The sequence below is a fragment of the Rattus norvegicus genome, chromosome 2, assembly GCF_036323735.1.
Source record: "Rattus norvegicus strain BN/NHsdMcwi chromosome 2, GRCr8, whole genome shotgun sequence".
Taxonomy (NCBI): Eukaryota; Metazoa; Chordata; class Mammalia; order Rodentia; family Muridae; genus Rattus; species Rattus norvegicus.
In genome coordinates this window covers 204,522,415-204,545,477 of record NC_086020.1, presented here as the reverse complement: position 1 = coordinate 204,545,477, position 23,063 = coordinate 204,522,415, and the positions used below count along the sequence as shown (strand labels likewise).

Genomic DNA, 23,063 nt, shown 5'->3' with positions numbered 1-23,063 from the left:
TATCTTTCCTTCTTTCCAGGGCTGGCAAGAGGAAGAAACACTGAGAGAAAGCAGAGTCAGCGCATGTGTGGAGTAGGAGGCTCACTTCACTCTACAGCTACTGCCCCAGCTAATTCGGGGTGGTGATGACAGGCTTAGAAGGGGGAATGTGGCCAGCCCTTGGAAGCATGCATGCTCTCCCTGCATCCTAGAAAGGGTTTTATTAACAATGTCTGGTGCTAACAGAAACCACTAAGTGAAACTCACTTGGATTTTTTAAGCCACTGTGGTTTATATTTTCTTCCAAATCAAAGTGCTAGATTAATATTCCAGAAGTGTCTAGGAGTAGATCCATAAAATAAAATACTCAGAAACTTGCCTGAGCATTCCCAAATGTCCATTTCATGATACTTGGCATGGCTAGGGGTGGTGACCAAGTACATTTCCATCCATACTTTATCGTTGGTATTTCCACTAGCACATTCAACTAGTAAAGGTTTGAACTGAGCGCAGACTTATATAAGGAGCCTTGGAGAAACATCATACACTGGGAGCAAAATCTACACATACTTTATGCCAAGAAGGCTGTGTGCTAACTTAAGCCATTCCTTGTCTTGAAGGATGTTCTTCTCATTAGCAGGAAATAAAAGTAATTTTAATTGCTAATGTCTCATTTGAACACTAAACTTGCTTATTTTTTTAATTACTTTAAGTTGTCCTAATAATAAGATGACCAAAATCATAGAATTAGGTATGGCATGCAAAATAATAATCATTTAAGTAGTACTAGATTAGCCAAGTTTTGAGTGCTTAACTGCTCCCTTTCTCTCATGGTACTATACCATCAATAAAACATCACAGATTTTTACAGTGAAACAAAAGCTGGTGATTCTTGGCTTTGAAGAAGCCATTATTTTTCTCACCTATACTACTAATTTGGTCTGTGCTTCTATGCATTTTTGACCATAGCAACCATCAAAACATGAATGAAGGGGCTAGGACCATTAGTCAATAAGGTGCTAGCTGCACAATCAAGATGCAAGTCCAATACCTAGCTCCTTGTAAAGAAATGGACATAGAGAAATGCACCTCTAATTCCAGTGCTAAGACGGCAGAGACATGCATCTATCTGGTATTTTATGGCTAACCAGTTTAGCCTAATCCTCAAAGTAAAATTCCATACCACTGTGAGACCTTGACTCAGAGAAGAAAATTCACGCAAATGGATGGAACTTGAAAATATCATCCAGAGTGAGGTAACCCAAACACAGTGATAAATGGATATTAGCTATAAAGTACAGAATACCCATGATACACTCATAGACCCAAAGAAGATAGACAAGAAGGAAGGCCCAAGCAGGAATGGTGAACAAAATAGTCATAGGATACAGCGGGAGAGAAGGACCTGGATGGGGGCGGGGAAGGGGTGCAGAAGAGGGCAGGGCATGATAAGGTGTAGAAAGATATAAGAGTTAGGGTCCTAGGGCCAAGAAAATGAATGGAAATCTGCCACTGTTGGTGGTTGGGAGGGAATCTCTACGAAATCCCAGAGACCTGTTATGGGGAGCTCCCAGGAATTAATACAAGTGGCCTTAGCTGAGATACCTAATAGTGGGGATATGTAACCTGAGGAGGCCACCTCCTATAGCTGGAAGGAATCCCCCGTGGAGGGATAAGGACAACAATCCAACCACAAACTTTCACTCAAAATTTGTCCTGACTACAAGAAATTCAGGGACAAAGATAGATCAGAGACAGAGGGGATGGCTAATCAATAAACAGCGCAACTTGAGACCCATCACACAGGCAAGCATCAGTCCCATTAATGACACTCTTAATGATACTCTGTTATGTTTGCAAACAGGAGCCTAGCATAACTGTCCTGTGAGAGGTTCTACCCAGAAGCTGACTGAAATAGATGCAGAGACCCACAACCAAACAACTTGACAGTGGGTAGCTACTCAAGGGGTCCCTGAAGGGGATGGATTATAGGGGAGAGAATTCGTGAGGGGGAATCAAGAGAGGGGAACAGTGTTAGGAGTGTCAATAAATAAATAAGGCAGGTGACTACTAATACCCAAGGTTTCCCTAGTTATCATGACTTCCACATGCACATGCCTTCAAGTACGTACTCACACATACACCATCCCATGCACATCAACGTGCACAAAGGTCCACCCTCCACTCTCCCTCCCTCTCTCTACACACACACACACACAAACACACACTATAACACACACACCACACACACACACCACCACACACACCACCACACACACCACCACACACACAACACACACACACACAACACACACACTACAACACACACACTACAACACACACACTACAACACACACACACCACACACACACCACCACACACACACACAACACAACACATACACACACACTACAACACACACACTACAACACACACACTACAACACACACACACACCACCACACACACCACCACACACACTACAACACACACACAACACACACACAACACAACACATATACACAACACAACACATACACACAACACACAACACACAACACAACACATACACACAACACACAACACACACACAACACACACACTACAACACACACCACACACACACACACCACCACACACACAACACACACGCACACAACACATACACACAACACACAACACACACACACATGAGTAAATAAAATATAAATAAGGCCAAAATATAAATAAATAAGAATCACATTAACTCTTTCTTTGTGTTGGTGAAACCTAGCAACCATCCACAGAGCTGCTCAACGCCATTCTCTGTCTCCTAGAAGCCTCCTGTTGCTCTCGAACCTCCACCTCCTGGAAGTTTTGCTTTGTGATTCTCTGTAGCTGATCACATTCTTGCTTCCTGCAAACACACTCTGTAGGAGCACTCTTCCCTTCACGTTCCCCTGCACACAGGCACGTGCTCCTCTACTTTCTTCCTAATAACCTCTTCATAAGAGTCTTCCACTCTGAAATACACCACACAGTGCAGTCCTTCCATTGATGCAGGAGGGGTTGGAGGAGTAAGAAGGTGGTTTAGAAATGATGTAAATACAACACCTGAGTACCTATGCATGAAACTCTTAAAACCAGTAACACACCACACACACACACACACACACACACACACGCATATACACGCATATACACATACACACATACACACATATACACACACATACACATCTGTCTAAATGTTAAAAAAATAAATATGCATTTTATATTTGTTTACTTGAGTGTATTATGTTCATAGAATCATAGTACAAATTGCTGTAGAAGCTTAGTTTTCCCTGTAACTGAAACATAGACTTCTGTCATCCTACCAAAGGAAAAAAATGAATGGTTATTTTTATATCTTTTTTTTTTCAGAGCTGGGGACCGAACCCAGGGCCTTGCGCTTGCTAGGCAAGCGCTCTACCACTGAGCTAAATCCCCAACCCCTTATTTTTATATCTATACTGTCTTCAACCCCTCCAGCCAGATGCCATATATCTAGTAAAGTTGATTTTAGAGTTCTGCATTTGATATTAAAACATCATGCAAATTTAGCACACATTTGCTTATGGTTAATGAGTCTCTAAGTAAAAGGAAATGATTACAACATGAACTCCAGGATTGACAAAAGTATAGTATGAGCTTAATTTCAAATGCCATCTCTGTCACATTTAAGTCATTTGAACTTTTTGTGCTTCAGCTCCCAGAATCTATAAGCTTTATTAACTGAGTTATCAATGTATTTGGTACTTAAAATAGTACACAGCACATGTCAAATATATAATGTCTCCTATAATATACAATATTAGTACCACTGAGGCTGGAAAAATGACTCAGATATTAAAAGAACTTACTATTCTTGCAAAGAACCCATGTTTTGTCCCTAGAACCCTCACTGAGCACCTCACAACTGCTCATTATTCCAGTTCAAAGGTCCTGAGTGCCCTCTTATGACCTCTATATGTACTCAAATGGTACACATACAGAGAACCAGGCACACACATATATACACATAAATAAAAATAAAAAATGTATTTCCTACCAGGCCACTTCTTTGCTTAGAATGGTTAAATGTGGTCACACCTCACCCAGAACTGAACTCCAAGTTGTTCCAAACACCTCAGCGTGACCTCCTTGCAGGCCTCCCGACAACCTCTGCCCCTGCCTTGCTTGTCAGGATGTCTGGATCAGGATCATTTGCCTTTGTTTCTTTTCTGGCTAAAGCAGTTGGCATGCAAGTCTCAGCCCGATGTGCCTTCCATCCCCTCATGCTAATTCATTGTTGCTCTTCAGTTGGCTGGTTTTAATATTTTGAGACACTTATTGATTGATTGAGGAGTACCCACATGTTGGGTGCATGTTGAGGTAAGAGAACAACATGCAGGAGTTAATTCTCTCCTTCTAACATGTTAGTCCAACAAACTGAACCCAGATGGACATGCTTGGCCCAAGTGCCTTCCACCCACTGCACCATGAGAAACCCTGGCCTCGGATTCCATTCTGAAAGTGGGCTTCTCTCTTCTCATTTCTTTAAAATTCACTACCACTTAATTTCCTGTTCTCATTACTGTCCTGTTTTTCTATCTCATCCATACAGGTTTGTTTATATCTTACACTTTTTTTGCCTTTACTTTCCCAGACTGTGAAGTAGACTAGCTCAATTTTGGGGTGTTTTCTTTTGGTGTTTTCCATCTATAGCCACTAAAAAAGGCACATCACAAGGACTGTAGAATGATTAATGGGAATCGTTTTCAGAACTGTTTTCTCATTTGGTCACTGTAGGACTTACTTTCCATCAGCAATGTTAACTGTTGAGAAGAGAGGATAGTTTTCTGGTGTGGGTTTTCCAGTGTGGTCTTCAAATAGAAAAACAGGTGATCTCCCAACCTCAACACCGAGTTGCTGAATGCCATGTTCATTGTAGAGAGACAAGAGGAAAGCTTGAGTTCCTTTTTTGGGTTTTATTGTAAATAGTATTGAAAAATCTTGCGGAAAAATTCCTCCTGAAAAGACAAAAGTGAGTTAGAAATTACATATTTCCAAATTGTTCCTAAGTCACTTTACCTGAACCATTTATGGGGCCCTGATAACTAAATTCAAGCAGGAACAGTTAAACTAGTAGTGTGGTGGAAGAGGGAAGCATATGACTATCAAGCTTTCTCTGTACATTAATCCATGTTAAGCCTGAACGCTATTTATTATAATGATTACAAGAAACTGAGCCAACAGTCAGAAAAGAATATCTTGATGACAGTACAATTTCCAACACAACAGAGCCTTTTTTAAAAACATTTTTTTGCTTCTTTTTTTCCCCATCTTTATTAACCTGAGTATTTCTTATTTACATTTCGATTTTTATTCCCCTTCCCGGTTTCCGGGCCAACATCCCCCAACCCCTTCCCCTCCCTTTCTGTATGGGTGTTCCCCTCCCCATCCTCCCCCCATTACCACCCTCTCCCCCAACAATCACATTCACTGGGGGTTCAATCTTGGCAGGACCAAGGGCCTCCCCTTCCACTGGTGCTCTTACTAGGATATGCATTGCTACCTATGAGGTTGGAGCCCAGGGTCAGTCCATGTATAGTCTTTGGGTAGTGGCTTAGTCCCTGGAAGCTCTGGTTGGTTGGCATTGTTCTTCATATAGGGTCTCAAGCCCCTTCAAGCTCTTTCAGACCTTTCTAAGATCCCTTCAATGGTTTAATTTTAGATATATTTCATCGTTTAGTTATGCATATGCGAGCAGACAGGAAATGGGGTGCATGTTAGTGCAGGTACCTAAGGAAGGTAGAGGTGTTGGATAACCCTAAAGATAGATTCACTGGTGGCTGTGACTTGTCCAATGTAGATGTACAGTATTTGGGTCCCCAAGAACAGTGTGAACTCTTAAGCACCGAGTCAGTCTGCAGGCCCTCTTTCATTCTCTAAAGTATGGGATCTGTGTATGTGGTTCCATGACAGCAGATGCCTGTGGACGTCAGGAACATCACATTATCTGGAACTGTAGTTCATGCATTATGGCCCATCTGACATGGGCATTGGACACTAAACTCCAATCCTCTGTAAGAACAGTAAGGGTTCTCTAGAGGAATGTCTGCAGCCCCCAGAACCATCTTATTCACCACTCCTATTGACACCAGCGCTGTACTTCCCAACTTGGTCTACACTGTTCCCTTACATGCTCATTGTGAAAAGGTGCAATAATAAAGCAATAAAAAAGAGTTATCTTCAATATCCCTCTAAACACTTAAGAGATTTTGATCACATAGTTCAGTTTCATTATTGAAAAGCATGGCACTAAAATCAGAGTTATTAAGTATGAAGGTACACTCTCATGTTTGTTTCCTCTTTCTCTGATTTTGTCTCAAGTACCTAAACCATCACCTGTCCTACACAGGTGCTTACTAAACAATGGCTAAATGTGTCATTTTGAATATTGCCTCAAATACAATATATCTTTCTTATATTTGAACTGCTAATGGCACTATGGAAACACTGCATATCAAGTTGTAGGCTTTATTTTTCAAAGTAATAATATATGATATATAACCACTAACTAACTATATATGATATATGTGTGTGTGTGTATTGTGATATCATTTAGAATTTTATTACCACAGTTAAGATATTATCCATTCACAAATAGATGTTTTTGTTATAGATTATATCTTGGCCAATATCAAGTGCTTTCATATTAAATCCATTCATTCTTAATTCAATTACAAGTTGTAACATAAAATGATTTTTAAAATAGAATTGTAAATATGACTATCACTGGAACAAATTCCAAAGATGATGCAGATATGCAGTTCCAGTTCTCTTAATTATGAGATGCTTCTTTGTAAAGATATTATATTTAACGGTCATCATAGCACTATTTATTATGGCAATAACACTTTTAAAAAACTTTGGAAAGACCACGGCTGGCTCAGTAAGCATCATTCACAAAGGAACTCTACGAATCCACTGAGAATAATAATGAATGGAAGACATTTCCTGAATAAGAAGCCTTTCGATGTATTCAGAGAGGAACAGAGACAGGCAGTATGGATGTTTTTGTTTTACTACCCTGCACGTATATGTGCAAACTAGGTGAGTGAGAACTAATATGGTAGTTCACTATAATATGAGGTCTTGGGCTGCAGAGATGACTCAGTAGGTAAGAAACTTGCTGCCAATAATGATGACAAAAGTTTAATATCCAGGGCCCAGATAGTGAAAAAAGAGAATCAATACTTAGAAATTGTCCTCTGTCTCAGAGAGAGAGAGAGAGAGAGAGACAGACAGACAGAGAGAGAGAGAGAGACAGAGAGAGACAGAGACAGAGAGAGACAGAAAGACAGAAAGACACAGACACACAGAGAGAAACAGAGAGACAGAGACAGAGACAGAGAGAGACAGACAGAGACAGAGAGAGACAGAGAGATAGAGAGGCACACACAAAGGTACACATAAACACACAGACATACCGATGAATGTACACTTTCCCAGGACTAAAATAAATAAAATGTCATAAAAAAGAATCCTATGTCTTGTCAGATCCACTGGCCACAAGATATTCTAGCCATATGCTCTTAGAAAACTATGTAATTTCATTTAGTTAGGCTAATGATATAGACTAAATTGTAGAGCTGCTATGGAAATTAAATATCATGTCACCAAAAAGAAGTCAGCATTGACTAACTGGCTCTCATACACATCTAGGCATATAGATATATATTGTTCAATCACAACGTTTAGTATGATGCTCAAACCCAAGACTTCATACATACTAGTCAAGAAATTTTTCTTTTGTATATCTTTGTCTTCTAACTAGATTTAAAGATAACAGAAATTTTATATTGAACATCACTAGGAGAGAAATAATCATAGAAGTGAGATAGAAAAAAATCTATATAGAACATTACTTAACAAGATGCTTTCTAATTTATGTGCTATTGAAATATATACTTAAGTAACATAGTTTTTTAGTGAAGTGGACCCAAGGTAAATTACCTCTAATTTTCCATGATCTCATAATGAAAGAAAAAGACATTAAAATATTATGAGCTTCAAAAAGATAACTTGTTCACTCTCCTAAAAATTTTTGAAAAAAAATTACAGAGAGATAGTTAGGAAAGATGAGACATCAGAAAACATCACACTTATATAAGAGTGAGGGAATTGCAAAAATTTAATAAACCATTGAGTTTGAGCAATATAAGTTCTGAAAATTTTATAACTTAACAAAAGTTAATACAGTACTAGTCATACACTGTATTAAATGTATGAAACAACAGTTATCAACATGTAATATAGACATGAAATGTAGAGTTTAACATCTTAAATATCCATAGTTTAAAATATAAACATAAACTTAAGACAAGCGAAAAGACTCTTGCTAAAAGTGACCTTAGCTGATATTTATACTTTATTTTCATTTCAAAAAATATGTGTCTATATTAACTAACATGATTATCACAGACAAGTATCTTAGATTATGTCATTACTCTTACAATGGGTTTTTAATAGATGTTCCTCCATTAGTAAACAGTATATGAAATCTCACAATAACAATAAAAAAAAAGAAATTTAAATTTTGTTCAATACTTTTCCAAGCAAAAAATATCTTTCAAAAGTATTTTTATGTTTTAATGGTGATGATTTCTTTTAGTTTTGACATTTACCATATATAGAAAATTATACTTTAGTCAGAGAAAAGAGAATTTGTCTCCAATTCCATTAACTACCGGTTCGGCGAGCATGCTCAGGTACTTCATTTGTCTTAATAGGGTGCCTTAGATGGCTATGCATTGGTACCCAACTAAAACACTCGGTCTATTCAACTCTTCATCCATGAATTGAGCTGAAATCTTCTCCTCCTTTGATAGTTGTGAGGATGTAAGTCAATATACAGGGTTCCCCCGCCAAGAAATTTATAACAGGTATTCCAAAGGTGTCAATGAGACTTTAAAACAGGAGCTTTATTTAATTCCGGTGCACATTTGAGGTTTTTCCACTTAAAGTCTCAACCTAGACTGCTGCAGGACGTCTATTTAAATTCTGCAACGTGACACTAATCTTTCTTACTGAGAATGATGGCTATTATCAATCATGACTGTTGAAGGGTCCAATTCTCTGGAAATGTTCATCAGAAAATGCACCACTTTTTAAATAATGCTCACAAATTTGATATTTTTAGTGGTATATTATTATTATTATTGCTATTTTAAATTATCATGTATGCAGTATTTTCAGAAAGTTCTCTCTAGCAAGGAATTTATTTGAATTACCTATCAGAGGACTCTCTTTTCTGAAATAAAACTCCTATCGTAAGAGTTTCTTATCTGAAATATCATTTCAAGAAGCATTGCCAGAGCGCAAGAGTGCTAACGGGGGTAAAACATTCACACAGAGGAGTTCTGTTAACTGGAGTGGAGGAAAATTCCACAGGCATCCATTGTAGTAATTCTCTATGAAGAAAAGATCAAACACCATATTAATTAAATTAACTATTATGACTTTGAGGTAATGAGCCAATTATAAAATATTATAAATTATATCTTAACCACTATTTCTAAAACAGTTCTACTGCTTCACATTTTGTTTTGTTTTCTATGCAAATTGCTTCTTGTTAGATACAGAAACTATATCTGTAAATGAAAAGTAAAGGTGACGTTATTATTATTATTTAAGTATTTTAATTAAATTTTGAAATATGGTGTGGACTTGATGTGTTGAAGACTTTCAACCTTTAACTTTTCAGTACAAAAGATGCATCATAATATTTTGTGTTAATATATTGCTTTTCTCCAATAAGAATTAATTTAAATGAGAAAATATAACGGAAATTTGAATGACTCCCAGGATAAATGTTTTGAAAATGCTTTAGGACAGGTGTGTGGTAGTTTCTTAGCTGGCTATGACAGAAAGTTCATTCGATTGAGACCCTCACAGCAAGAAAGAAGGAAGGAAGTGTTGTTAGGGACACACAGACAGAGGGAGCAAGAGAACAAGGAAGGGAGCTGAAGAAAGAATGAGAAAGAAAAAAGTAAATAAAACAAAGAAGGCAAAAAAGAAACAGAAAGAAAAAGGGAAGGAATGGAAGGGAAAGAAGGAAGGAACGAAGGAAGGAAAGATGGAGCTAATGTCCCATGGAAATATTTTGCTTATTATATTGGATTCCTTTATCATGCTTTCTGACTTTTAAAACTCATGCAGAGAATCCGAAGTGAGCTCTTCAGACAGTGAAAAAGAACAGACAATGTAGAATTTTGAAATGTTCACTTTTGGGGAAGATCATAAAGCATAGAAATGAAATCTGATCATGTATGAAATATTAATATTATATCACCTTGCATCCCCATAATTAAATGCAATTGGTTAAGTTAAAGAACATCTGTGGAGCTCAGTTTACCTTCCTGTTAAATAGGAGCAAGCACGAGGTAAAGGCTGAATAACTGGCATCCATCAACTGCACGCATGCGTGATTGGCTGCCTGCTTAGGTAATGGGGTATCTCATTTCTGAACTCAATGATCTTTTTTTGAATTATTATTTTAAAAGATTTTACACCCTTGGATCAAATTGTCTCTCATAGAAAAAATTTCTCCCAGAAATTCATCAGTATTACATGAAAATTTTCCAGGTAAAGTCTTAGAAAATCTCTAATGCCAGAATTTTGAGTATGCGTGAGAAGTGACTAGTCTCGGTTATTATTTTACTGTTGTGAAGGGACAACATGAGCAAGGGAACTTATAACAAAAAGGAATTAGCTGCTTAGTTTCAAACAGTTCAGGATCATCATGGTGGGTAGCATAGCATCAGATGGACATGACACTGAGACAGTAGTTAAAAGCTCACATCTGATCTTCAAGTTAGAAGTAAAGAGAGTGAAACTAGGCCTGGTCTGCTTTTGAAACCTCAAAGCCTATTACCAGTAATGCACCTTCTCTAACAATGCCACGCCTACTCCAACAAGGCCACACTTCCTAACCCTTCCTAAACAGTTCCACTAACGGGGAAACAACCATTCAAATATTTATAGAGGCCATTCATACTCAAGTTACCACACTGTATTAAAGTTCACATAAGAGTAATGTGTAAAACATTCCAAACGAAACTTTACCAGAGAGAGAGAGAGAGAGAGAGAGAGAGAGAGAGAGAGAGAGAGAGAGAGAGAGAGTTGCAGTAATGTTAGGTAAATGTGCAGTTTGTCTCAATCTCTATGACTGTTAAATTATCAACTATTAATTGTAACAGTTTTCTCCAGTCCCCACCCCATGAATATGGAATAGTCACAAAATACTGCCTTCGCGTATTCTATTGAAGACATAATAAATTGTTTAATTTCTAAAACTAAGCATATTTGTTACCAGATTGAATCAGTCTGTCAGATATTTTCATCATGTCATTGGTGATTACAATTCCCTTGTTTTTTGTTATATGAAAAAATTATATTTCACTCTGTAACTGGATGTTATCTAGCATGATAACAGAAAGACTAGTAAGGAAATAAGGAACAGAATTATTAGCAAAAGCAGCAGCAGCCACAGGGGCAAGGATAAAGTGAACCCACCTGGAAATAACTGCTTCGTTGGGGCACTGATCTGGGCTTCCTCGGTAACTCTATAAGCGATATCTGGATCTTTAGAATTCTTTCTGCTTGTGCAAAATCCTGTTGTTTTAGATATTCCCACTGGAGAATTGTGAAAATCTAATGCTTTCAGTATATCAACTGGAGCAGCTGAAAAATAAGAGAAAAAATTAAAATAATTGAGTAGTTTAACATACCATTTTAGTTTCCGTATTTTAATTATTAAATATTGTTGATAATTCTTTTTATTGGATATTTTATTTATTTACATTTCAAATGTTATCCCCTTTCCTAGTTTTCCCTCCAGAAACCTCCTATCCCATCCTACCTCCCCCTGCTTCTATGAGGGTGCTCCCACCTACCCACTCCTGTCTCCCCTCCCTGGCATTCCCCTACACTGGGGCACCAATATTTCACAGAACCAAGGGCCTCTCTCCCATTGGTGCCTGACAATGCCATCCTCTGCTACATATGTGGCTGGAGTCATGGGCCACTCCATATGTACTCTTTGGTTGGTGGTTTCACAATTCTATACCTGTATTACATGATGCATTCTGATTAACATCTCCCTATACTTTCCTTTATTTGCTATTTCTAACAAGCCTTCTTCATCACCACCAGTCTCTCAGATTTTGCGACCTGTTTAGTTTAACCAGGGTTAACTAAACTACTGGGTTGAACTATAACCATTTTAGCTAGTTGAATTATTGGTGAGTACACAATTGCCTGCAACGTTCCTTCTTCTCATCCTGAATTTATCAGTATCCAACATTCCCTAACATGCATTTTCAATCTGTAGTATTATGAAGTTCCTTGTTCTAAGAATTTTAAGTAAATATCACATATTTTCTCAAAACAACAAAGTAGCATATAACTCCAAAATCCCAAAAGTTACATGTCCAAAAAATTCAGTGTCCACTCTGGCATTGTCCATTGTAGCAAAATTTTGAAACAAAGTAAGAATTAAATGAATGAACCTCACGTGGTACATATAATAAGAATTTTATTCAGTCATTAAAAGTAATGAAGGCCTGATCCCTGAAATCATCTACCTGCTTCTGTGGCGTTCTGAGTACAATGATCACAAACGTTTTGAAGGTTCATTACATGGAATAAACCACAAAGGCAGAGACATATATCATTGCTTTGGACTTCAAAAATCTCTGGTCCAAAACAATGCATTCATGTCTCCGAGTCAATACAGGAACCAAGTGGAGTAGCACTTGTTACAAATGAATGTTAGGGTCCATCATGTCAGAATACATTACGATGCTTCTGTCTGTCTTCAAAATAAATGAAATGTTCCAATTGGTCCATTTGCTGGCCAATGTGTTATTCACCACGCCTGAGATATAGCCCTTAAAACACTTTGATTCTAACTGAGAAGTGCTAAAATGCTTTGGTAACGAGGAAAGAAGTCATGTCTACTTTTAAGAGTATACAGAAACTGTTATCTTGCTCATTTATGACTGAAAATTCTCTCTAATATAGTGAGTTAACAGGAACTGCCACCACGGTGTTCCTTAGTATACTATTTATGCAAGAACTTGGTGAGAAGTAAATTGGGTTTGATTCTAGAAACAAGAAGCCAGCATCATAATACCATTTCTCAAGGGACAGACTCACCAGCTTCTGGCTCTTTGGGACTTGTAACTTCAATAAATGTTTACTTATAAGAACACTCAATTTCTCACAGAAAGCATGAATGTGCAACTGAATGCAAATTGTGGGAAATGTGCACATGATTGGTCCCTTAGTTTATTAACTCAAGGAAAACCAACTTCTACTTCTGCAGGTACACTTAGGTAGATCATTAACGCCCATGCCTTTTATGTAATTTCCTCTGAAAATGTATACAACTTCCTCTAATAACAGACTCTTGTGCACCCATGGAATGTAGCTGATAAACGAATATCCATAAACTATTCAATATAACATATAGTGTTGAAAATAATGTTTGTGTAAATCAGAAAGGCTGAAGGGATCAAATACAGTAGCCTTATAGTCGAGGCTTTGAATATTTGTTTCAAAATCTGAGTAGTATTTGAAAACTTGATTTTTCACTAATCCTGCTTCAAAAGACTACTTTTAGAGAATTCTTGCTATCTTACTTTCTCGCGTCATAAAACTAAGAAAATAATACACTAACAGCCACATACAAAGATCCTAATGTGTGTCTTGTCACCAGGCTCGGTTCTTTAAAGGCACAGACCTTCATAAATAGCATGTTCTTTTCCTGCCATGCAGAAGGGAGAACGGAGCATCAAAGAGTAAGCTAAGGGTGCTCTCAGGGTCTGTGTAAATATCCAGCCTGCTTTCTGCGCCCCCACTGTTGCTGTAATAACCCGCAGATGAAAACCACAAAAGGAAACTTAAAACGCACTGAAAATAGTCTGAAATTATCTTAAGCCAGTTAATTGATTCCTGATGCTGATATTTATTTTAAATTAAGCTCAATTCACATTTCAGGATATAAATTACTCTGAGGAAAAATGTGACTGAAAAACCACAACATATTATCTGCTTATTTTATTTTATCTCCTTGCTCTAAACTGAACAAGACTCCAGAGTAGACATGAACAGAGTCTAAGAAGCTGTAATTCAATGATCAAAAGAGAAAGCTCAGGTTGTGTTCAAAACTGAACATCCATCACCAACGCTCAGGATGAAGCAAGCAGAACTTCCTTTTCAGAGCAGTGACTTCTAACGCAAGACATCTACAAGGACAGTTATCCCTTCCAGGTTGAAGTGAATGTGATAAGATTATCCTCCCTTTGCTGGATTCAAGGTAGAGGCTCTACCTCTAAAGTCTGACAAATGTCTTTAAAGGGACAGTGTGTGATATAATCACTCAGTCCCTAATTCTGAGTTGTTGTTGTTGTTATTGTTGTTTTAAGTTTCAATTTAAATTAATTCTCTAAAAAGGGATGTCAAGTTTTATTTTTTAAGTAAAATTCAAGTAACAAATTCTGTTTTCTCTTCTTTCTATGGAACTAAATGGTAAATTATTTTGAAATTCTGCCTGTTGCTTCATGCTGTCATCCCAATGGCTACAGCATTTAAAAAACTCTCATTAATACAGTTTCTGTTGCTTTCCACACATATATGTACAAGTATGTGTAAAAAAATTCATCTGGCTTTCTTAGTTCCAACTGTTTAAAAATGGACAGCAATGATTTAATGTGGTTGATTACAGTAAATCTGAAAAAAATTGACATTTCTATTTTCCAAAGCCAGTCTGGGATGCTTTGGTGTTTATTTCTATTCCCATGCCCATTGTGAAACATTTTCAGGCATATCAAACTCAGTACAGTATTATATTCAGTTACTTTTCTTATATTCTACTATATGCTGTGGGTTTACCAAACAGGAAAATAGGACACGAGAGCTTGATCATTACTACAGAAGCCCTTTAAGTGCTTTCATAAATTCCCCTGTCCATTTGCACTCCAGTGCATGATTGAGTTTCCTAAATTCCATGGTTCAAGCAACTTGCTGCTTAAATTCCTTCAGTGAACCCCACTGACTTCCAGATGCCATCCACATTCCACATTCCTTGCATAGAAAAATCTTGATGATCTGGTCATGCCTAATTTTCTCCCTAGTTTCAACCCCCCACTCCACCCCAGTGCATGTCTATTCTGATATTCGCTGTCCTGGAAATATTACCACAGTCAGTGTTGACAAATACTAGTTGGAACTTAAAAGAAATACATCAAATGCTTTGGTCTACTTTGGGGATATATATATATATGTAGATTTAGATATAGATATAGATCACCAAACTATGTAGGATGTAGGATATACCCATAAAAAGTAGTGTCTCTCTCTTGAACCTTTGTCCAGTGTGCTTATACTCGCATTGTGTCATTCACACATGTTGAGTTGTTTGCCTATCCTTTGATTTGTATTCCCAAAGTAGAAGATAAAAGATGTATACACAGAAATGTATACCACACTCACATACACACACATGAGTTCATACATTCATACACAACTGGTAAAGAAATACACATACACACACACACACACACACGCACACACACACACACACACACACACACACACACACACACAAACACACATACACAATATCCAAATCAGCAAAACACAAGTGAAAATATGCCATGCACTTTCTCATCGAGAAATAAGACTTCTGAAGGCCTTAATGGTCTTTCTGTGTGTTTGAGGAGCCTCTTAGATATCCACACCAGTTCAGAAGTTTGGTCCTAGGTTTCTGATCTTTTCTGTTGAATGTGTCTGCAGAACCCAAATGGATCACCTAACATCATCCAATATTTTGAGTCTCATGTTCTTTTGGTATTTTTTCCACAAGCTTTTCCATAAGCTGTGAAAGCCTGTAAAATACAGGTTTGGAAATTCTGACTGCTTCTGAATTTTACCTCTACCATAGTGTCTGTGTGGCATGAACACGGGGAAATATATCAACCTGCCTGGGCCACAATTTCCTCCTCTTCCCCCTCCCCGCCTCTTTCCCCCTCCGTTTCCCTCTCCTCCTCCTCCTCTTTTCCTCCTCCTCCTCCTCTTCCTCCTCCTCCTCCTCATCCTCCTCCTCCTCCTCTTCTTCCTCCTCCTTCTTCTTCTTCTTTGTGTGCGTGTGATTTTTTAATTTTACTGCATATATTTTTATTTACATTTCAAATGTTATTCCCTTTCCCAGTTTCCTGTCCTGTCCATAAGCCCCCTCTCCCGTCCTCCTCCCCTTCCTCTATGAGAGTCTTCCCCTCCCCATCCACCCTCTGACATTCCCCTACACTGGCCGCAATTTCAAAACCAATAAAATGATACTGATAAAACTCTTGACCTCAGAGACCTTTTCCCAGCTGAATTTGTTACCACACCTTGGAGAGCGAACCTTGGAACAGTGTTCTAATGAAGCAGTACTGCTTTCCTTCCTACCTGAATTGTTATTGATATAAAAGTAGTTTTGCATTTTTAAAAGGTAGAAGGCTTTCTCAGACTTGAGAACTGTATGCAACATAAACTTAGTATCCACCTATGAAGACTGGGAAACAGTTACATACATTTATTGGTTATCATTGGCTGTTTTTCACACACTAAAGCCAGTTTTCCAAGGCTTCAACAAAGTCTATATAGATCATAAAAATGAACGTGAGTGGAATCTTTTGCTTTGTTTTCTTTGGGTTTTTTTTTTTATTTGTTTGGCTCTGGCTTTTGTTTCTGTTCTTATTTTGTTTCGTTTTGTTTGAGGGGGCTCAGCTAGGGATTGTATTTAGGGACTCGTATATGTCAAGCCCTTTTCATCTGACCTATAAGACTATCATAACCTCTTTACATTTTTTTTTCTGGAAAAGACCTTACTAATTTGAGTAGACTGACTTTGAAAGTACTTTGTTGCACAAAATGGCATCCAATTTATATTCCTGCTTCTGCCTACTGTATACCTGGGATTACAGGCATATAACACCAGGGCAACCTAATACTGGACCTTATACACATACATACATACATACATACATACATACATACATACATACATACACACACACACACACACACACACACACACGCACACACACACACACTCTTTTTTTTCCTCAGATGAATCTAACATACAATAGTGATGAAATCTGGTAAACTAAGATCTAGTAAACATCTTTATTAAAATGTACACCACAGAATCCTTCAGAAAATCTTTATTCCTCCATGTAGGTTATGTGACACTCTTGTCATGCCTCTTGCTCCCCTAGGCAACACACTCTATTGTGTTTGTATAATTCTCTTACTGTGACTCTGTATTATATGTCACATTATCATTTTCCTCGACAAAATGCTAAATCTTTTCTCTTTCTTCTCCCTCCTCACTCCCCCACATATCCCACATAAGTAAAATGTATTAAATAAAAATAATTTTAAAAACTATAATTCTAATGAATGTAACATATAGTATTGAACTACAAGAGACAATGACCTTATATTATAATTTACTGACTAGTAATATAATGACAGTTTTCAAAATTCATGAGAGTCCTTAACAAAAGTTGTCTGCCAACCACACTGGTAATTATTAACTCAATTTCTGTAGGTGATGTTGTCAAAGTTCTAAGTTAAGCTTAGAAGATCTCATCTTTTTGTACACATATGTGTATATGTTAGTGTGCATACTTGTGTTTGCAGCTGTGTGCACATGAGTGTGTGTGACAGAGGTTAGTTAGCATGGCATGACTTTCTCTAACACACTCACTATATTTGCAAACAAGATCTCCCACTAAACAGAGGGCTCACCAATTAAGAACTAGGATGGCTCGCAGTTCAGCTCCTAGAACCCGCCTGTCTCTGCATACCCTGACCCAATGCAGGAGTTAAAGATACACTCCACCATACCCAGACTCTATACAGCTACTGGGTATCTGAACACCTCATGCTTGTATAGCAAGCACTCTCTTCACCAAGTCTACAACCGCAACAATGAAATGACTTTGTGTAAGCCTCTTAAACCCTTCCTGAATCACTTATCCAAATTAGCCTCATTTTTGAGAATTTAACATTATAATGATTCTTAATCCCAGAGAAAAGAAGCTAGAATATATAAATACTCATCAAAAAAATAACTTCTGACAATGATTGCTTTTTGAAAATTCCAAAGTTCCTGAACATTTCTAACAACTCTATTAAACACAATCCATGTTTTCCTAAGCCATGATCAAGCTGGTTCCTGTTATCTTCTTTTACTGACTGAATTTAGAAGTCCTTTTGCAGTACAATAGAATAGTAAATGGTTTGATATTGCTAAATATTTACAACAAACCTCCCTAAAAATTATGCCCTTCCTAGAACTTGAAAGTAGAACTCTACTGGAGAAGACACAACACACTTTGGACACAGGACAAGGAGGAATTAACCTGGAATGGGTCTTATGCCCTAGCTCTCATAGTCAATTAGGGTACATGAGCTGCCAAGGTTAAAATGCAATCAGCCATCCTGCTCAGCTGTAAAGCCTAGGACCATGAAAATGACCAAGGAGCAAGTTTCCCATTAGTGCAACAGATGTACTTACTTTATCTTGAGGGTAACCAATTGAACTTAATGCCTGCTCCATAAGAGGGAATTCGTACCCAGTGCTTTAAACCTGACCCATTGCTAGTGAGGTCACAGACCCACAGAAAAGAGTACCTCTCACAGCTCATAAAGGAAGCTTCTTTTTTGCTGCAGGTAGAGCTCATATGGAAATCCACAACTGCAAAACTAGGAAAAATCATCCTGAGTGAGGTAACCCATACTAAAACAACAAATACTTCATGTTTGATTTTTTTTATTAACTTGAGTATTTCTTATATACATTTCGAGTGTTATTCCCTTTCCCGGTTTCCGGGCAAACATCCCCCTCCCCCCTCCCCTTTCTTATCGGTGTTCCCCTCCCCATCCTCCCCCCATTGCCGCCCTCCCCCCAACAATCTAGTTCACTGGGGGTTCAGTCTTAGCAGGACCCAGGGCTTCCCCTTCCACTGGTGCTCTTACTAGGATATTCATTGCTACCTATGAGGTCAGAGTCCAGGATCAGTCCATGTATAGTCTTTAGGTAGTGGCTTCGTCCCTGGAAGCTCTGGTTGGTTGGCATTGTTGTTCATAAGGGGTCTCGAGCCCCTCAAGCTCTTCCAGTTCTTTCTCTGATTCCTTCAACGGGGGTCCTATTCTCAGTTCAGTGGTTTGCTGCTGGCATTCGCCTCTGTATTTGCTGTATTCTGGCTGTGTCTCTCAGGAGAGATCTACATCCAGCTCCTGTCGGCCTGCACTTCTTTGCTTCATCCATCATGTCTAATTGGATGGCTGTATATGTATGAGCCACATGTGGGGCAGGCTCTGAATGGGTGTTCCTTCTGTGTCTGTTTTAATATTTTCCTCTCTATTCCCTGCCAAGGGTATTCTTGTTCCCCTTTTAAAGAAGGAGTGAAGCATTCACATTTTGATCTTCCGTCTTGAGTTTCATTTGTTCTAGGCATCTAGGGTATATATAAATGCTACCTTTTAAGTTTTACATGTGTATGTTTAAAGACAAATGACCACAGAGGTTAGGTATCTGGTAAGGGATCGGGACAGAGAGGGAGACCTTCCAAGAAAGGGGAAGTAAAATATAGCATTACAAAGAGGACAGAAAACTAGAATAGAAGGATATAATTAGGAAGAGGATGGGATGTCACAGTAATGCAGGGACTAAACGGAGGGACAACTAACACTAAAGAACATTTGAAAACTCATATGTAAAGGAGTCACCATATAATGGAGGAAATATAGCTCTAATTAGACATTTTATGTACCAAGTAAAACCTCCAGGGCCAGGAATGAGTTAAATTTTGCTGAATCATTTACCAGAGTGCTCCATAAATCACCCTCTTCACAGGCCATCACCAATGGTACTTGTTGTCCATAACCCAATGGTAGGGCCCTATTACTGAAGACAGCACTTACTAATGTCATAGAACATGAATGTTCTGTTGCCTGACTAGAAACTTCATGCCTTCTGAGTAGTCTTCATGGTGCTGGAAAGCAGTCTACATGCATATACCAGAAAAGGGAAGTGATGATTAATACTACCCAGCCACAAACCCTACAGTTAACATCAGCAACCTGATCTGCTGGTGCAACAGTAGCCCATATGTGGCAGGACTAACTGAACACATATGGTTTGGATGTAAGGCCCACTTCATAAGATGCAACCCATAGCCAACATTGCTAAGGTGGTCAACACCCCAAGATTGGATATGTCATGACCCTAGAGGAAAACTCAGGGACCCAAATGGGAACGATGCGCAGAAAGCAAGGTGAGTTGGAGCTTTCTTTCATTTCTAGAACACCAGTGCAGGCTTTTTGTTTTTATAATTTAAATTAATTTTCTTCTGAGAATTTTATATATGAATATTTGTACATTTTCACACCTGTCCCCCTTACCTTGCCTTCAACTTCTGTATTTCTCAAAACCTCCCTCATACTCATGAATTTTTTTTCTTAAGTAATAAATATTAATATTTTATATTAATTATCTAAAGAAATACATAAATATTATATTAAAGAAATAAATATCACACACATGCACACACACTCTGACATACATGAGCACATGCACATGTGGAGTGATCCATACTAAATGGAATGACTTTATCAGACCCCTCCCCTCCCCTCAAGTCCCCCAGGGGACTTGAAAATTGTTAGAGCTATAGGTGATGAATGACTTCAAGGAAACAATGTCTTCCCAACACAGCAGGAAATATATATATATGAACTCACAGAGACTGCAATAGCATTCAGACCAGACAAAATCCCAGGACATGAAGAGACAATGGACACAAAATCTTATCCCTAACCAAGAGGCTATTTCAAATTATACTTACTAGGATAAGAAAAAAAATTTTTTTCTCCCATGAAGTACCACTGAGTATATCAATCACACTGAGGAGTATTTGGCTAATAAAAAAACAGACTCTGTGTGTGAGTGTGTGTGTGTGTGTGTGTGTGTGTGTGTGTGTGCGTGTGTGTGTGTATGTGTATGTTTATATGTCTGTTTGCCTGTGGTATGTGTATGTGCTTAATACTTCTGTATTTCTTTAATATAATGTTTATATTTCTTTAGATAATAAATATAAAAATATTAATATTTATTATTTAAAGAAAAAGAATTCATGAGTATGAGGGGGTTATGAGAAATACAGGAGAAGTTAGAGAGGAGACAAGGGAGTAAGGCACGAAAATGTATATTGTATTCATATATAAAATTCTCAGAAGAAAATTAAATTTAAAGCAAAGTAAAACAAAAAGCATGTACTCGTATTCTAGAAATGCACAATGCCCCAAACTGCTTTTTGCTGTCTTTTGTTTTCTTTTGGTTTTGGAATTGTCTTATTTGCAATTATTTAGCAAATACATCAATGATTATAGAAGCTATACTTTCATGGTTACCTTGACCACCCCACAGCACAATATGAAGTTAAAATACTGATAATATTAGCCTTTTATTGTTTTAATACATATAACATTAATATTTATATATTTTATTACATATAACATATGATATTGAATATTGTAACAGTTGTTCATTTTTGTAATCTCAGCACTTGAGAAGTTGAGGCAGAAGGAGTCCTTCAAGTGTGAGGCCAGTCTAAATTATGTAATGAACTTCAGACAGCCTGTGTTACAGAGTGAGATGGTGCCTGAATAAGAGGAGGAGGATTCAGCTAGAGAGCTGCTCAGAAGCTAAAAGCACCTGCTGCTCTTGGAGAGAACTCTATTTGGTTCCCAGCACCCATATGAAGGATTACAACAATCTATTACTCTGGTTCCTGGGGATCAAACTTTCAACATCAACTTGATTGCCAAGACTAGCCACTCCTACTGCTAATCTGTTTGATGTGCTGTGTATATGCAAGAAGGGGCAGCTTATAAACACTAGCATATTGTAATATATTAAAAAAATTACAGTTGCAGGCTAGAGAGATGGGTTAGCATTTAAGACCACTGGCTGCTCTTCCCCAGATCCCAAGTTCAATTCTCAACACCCACATAGCAGCTCACAATTGTCTTTAGTTCCTGTCCCAGGAGATCTGACACCCACACAAAGACATACGTGAAATCAAAACACCAATGTACATAAAATAAAATAGATTATTATTAAAAACAATTAGTTATTCAATTTGTATTAACTATTCTTGAGAATGATAATAGGTCAAAAATATCATTTCAAATTCAGTTTTCCATAAATAATTCTATTATCATCTTAAATATATCACCATTCACCCTAATATGTTTGTATATTTACTTATATACACAATTTCTACAAATAAAAAGAATTGTATGTATCTTAAGACTACAGATTATAATAGCCATCCTGAGAAAACATGAGTATCAGATATTCAAACAATGACAAGCACCAAGTTGAAAATGCATAGACAAAAAAATTTAAGTTGATTACCTAAAGTTTTCTGAATTTTATAATTAATTTTGTCAGTTAAAAAGTGTAACCATATTTTGACAATCTCATTGGAAAAAATAACCCAAATGCTCAAATGCAAATATGGCCTCTTAAAATATTTTTAATCAGCTTCACAACAAACTTTTTCATTTTAATGCCAAGAAAAACTGCACCCCCCACCCCATAGCCATATATATATATATATATATATATATATATATATATATATATGGAAAAAACAAAACAAAGTACTTCTCATAAAAATGAAATATATTTATACTACCTTAGTAACAGTTTATTATTCCAATTATGGAATCTAGAGATGGAGAAAAGTTTATAAAATACAAAACCTGAGTTGAATCCTAATTAAGAATGAATGGAACTTGAAAATATCATCCCGATTGAGGTAACACAGTCACAAAAGAAGACACATGGTATGTACTCACTGATGAAACTCAGAATCCTCACAATAGACCTTACAGACCATATAAAACCAAAGAAGAAAGAAGACCACACCCAAGAGGGGATGCTACACTCATACTCAA

General features: G+C 37.5%; 1 protein-coding gene across 3 annotated transcripts in view; it reads right to left on the bottom strand.

The window, feature by feature from the left end:
- Col11a1 (collagen type XI alpha 1 chain) overlaps positions 1-23,063 on the bottom strand; it is a 193,129-nt gene that overhangs the window by 156,787 nt on the left and 13,279 nt on the right. For all 3 annotated transcript variants that reach the window (XR_010063586.1, NM_013117.1, XM_006233210.5), the window contains exons 2-3: positions 11,559-11,726; positions 4,795-5,008 (exon numbers count right to left, since the gene is read on the bottom strand). Coding sequence is in view for 2 of the 3 variants with exons in the window: in NM_013117.1 (NP_037249.1) it covers positions 4,795-5,008; positions 11,559-11,726 (382 nt within the window). In the remaining variant the exon portion in view is untranslated. The remainder of the gene's footprint in view (positions 1-4,794; positions 5,009-11,558; positions 11,727-23,063) is intronic.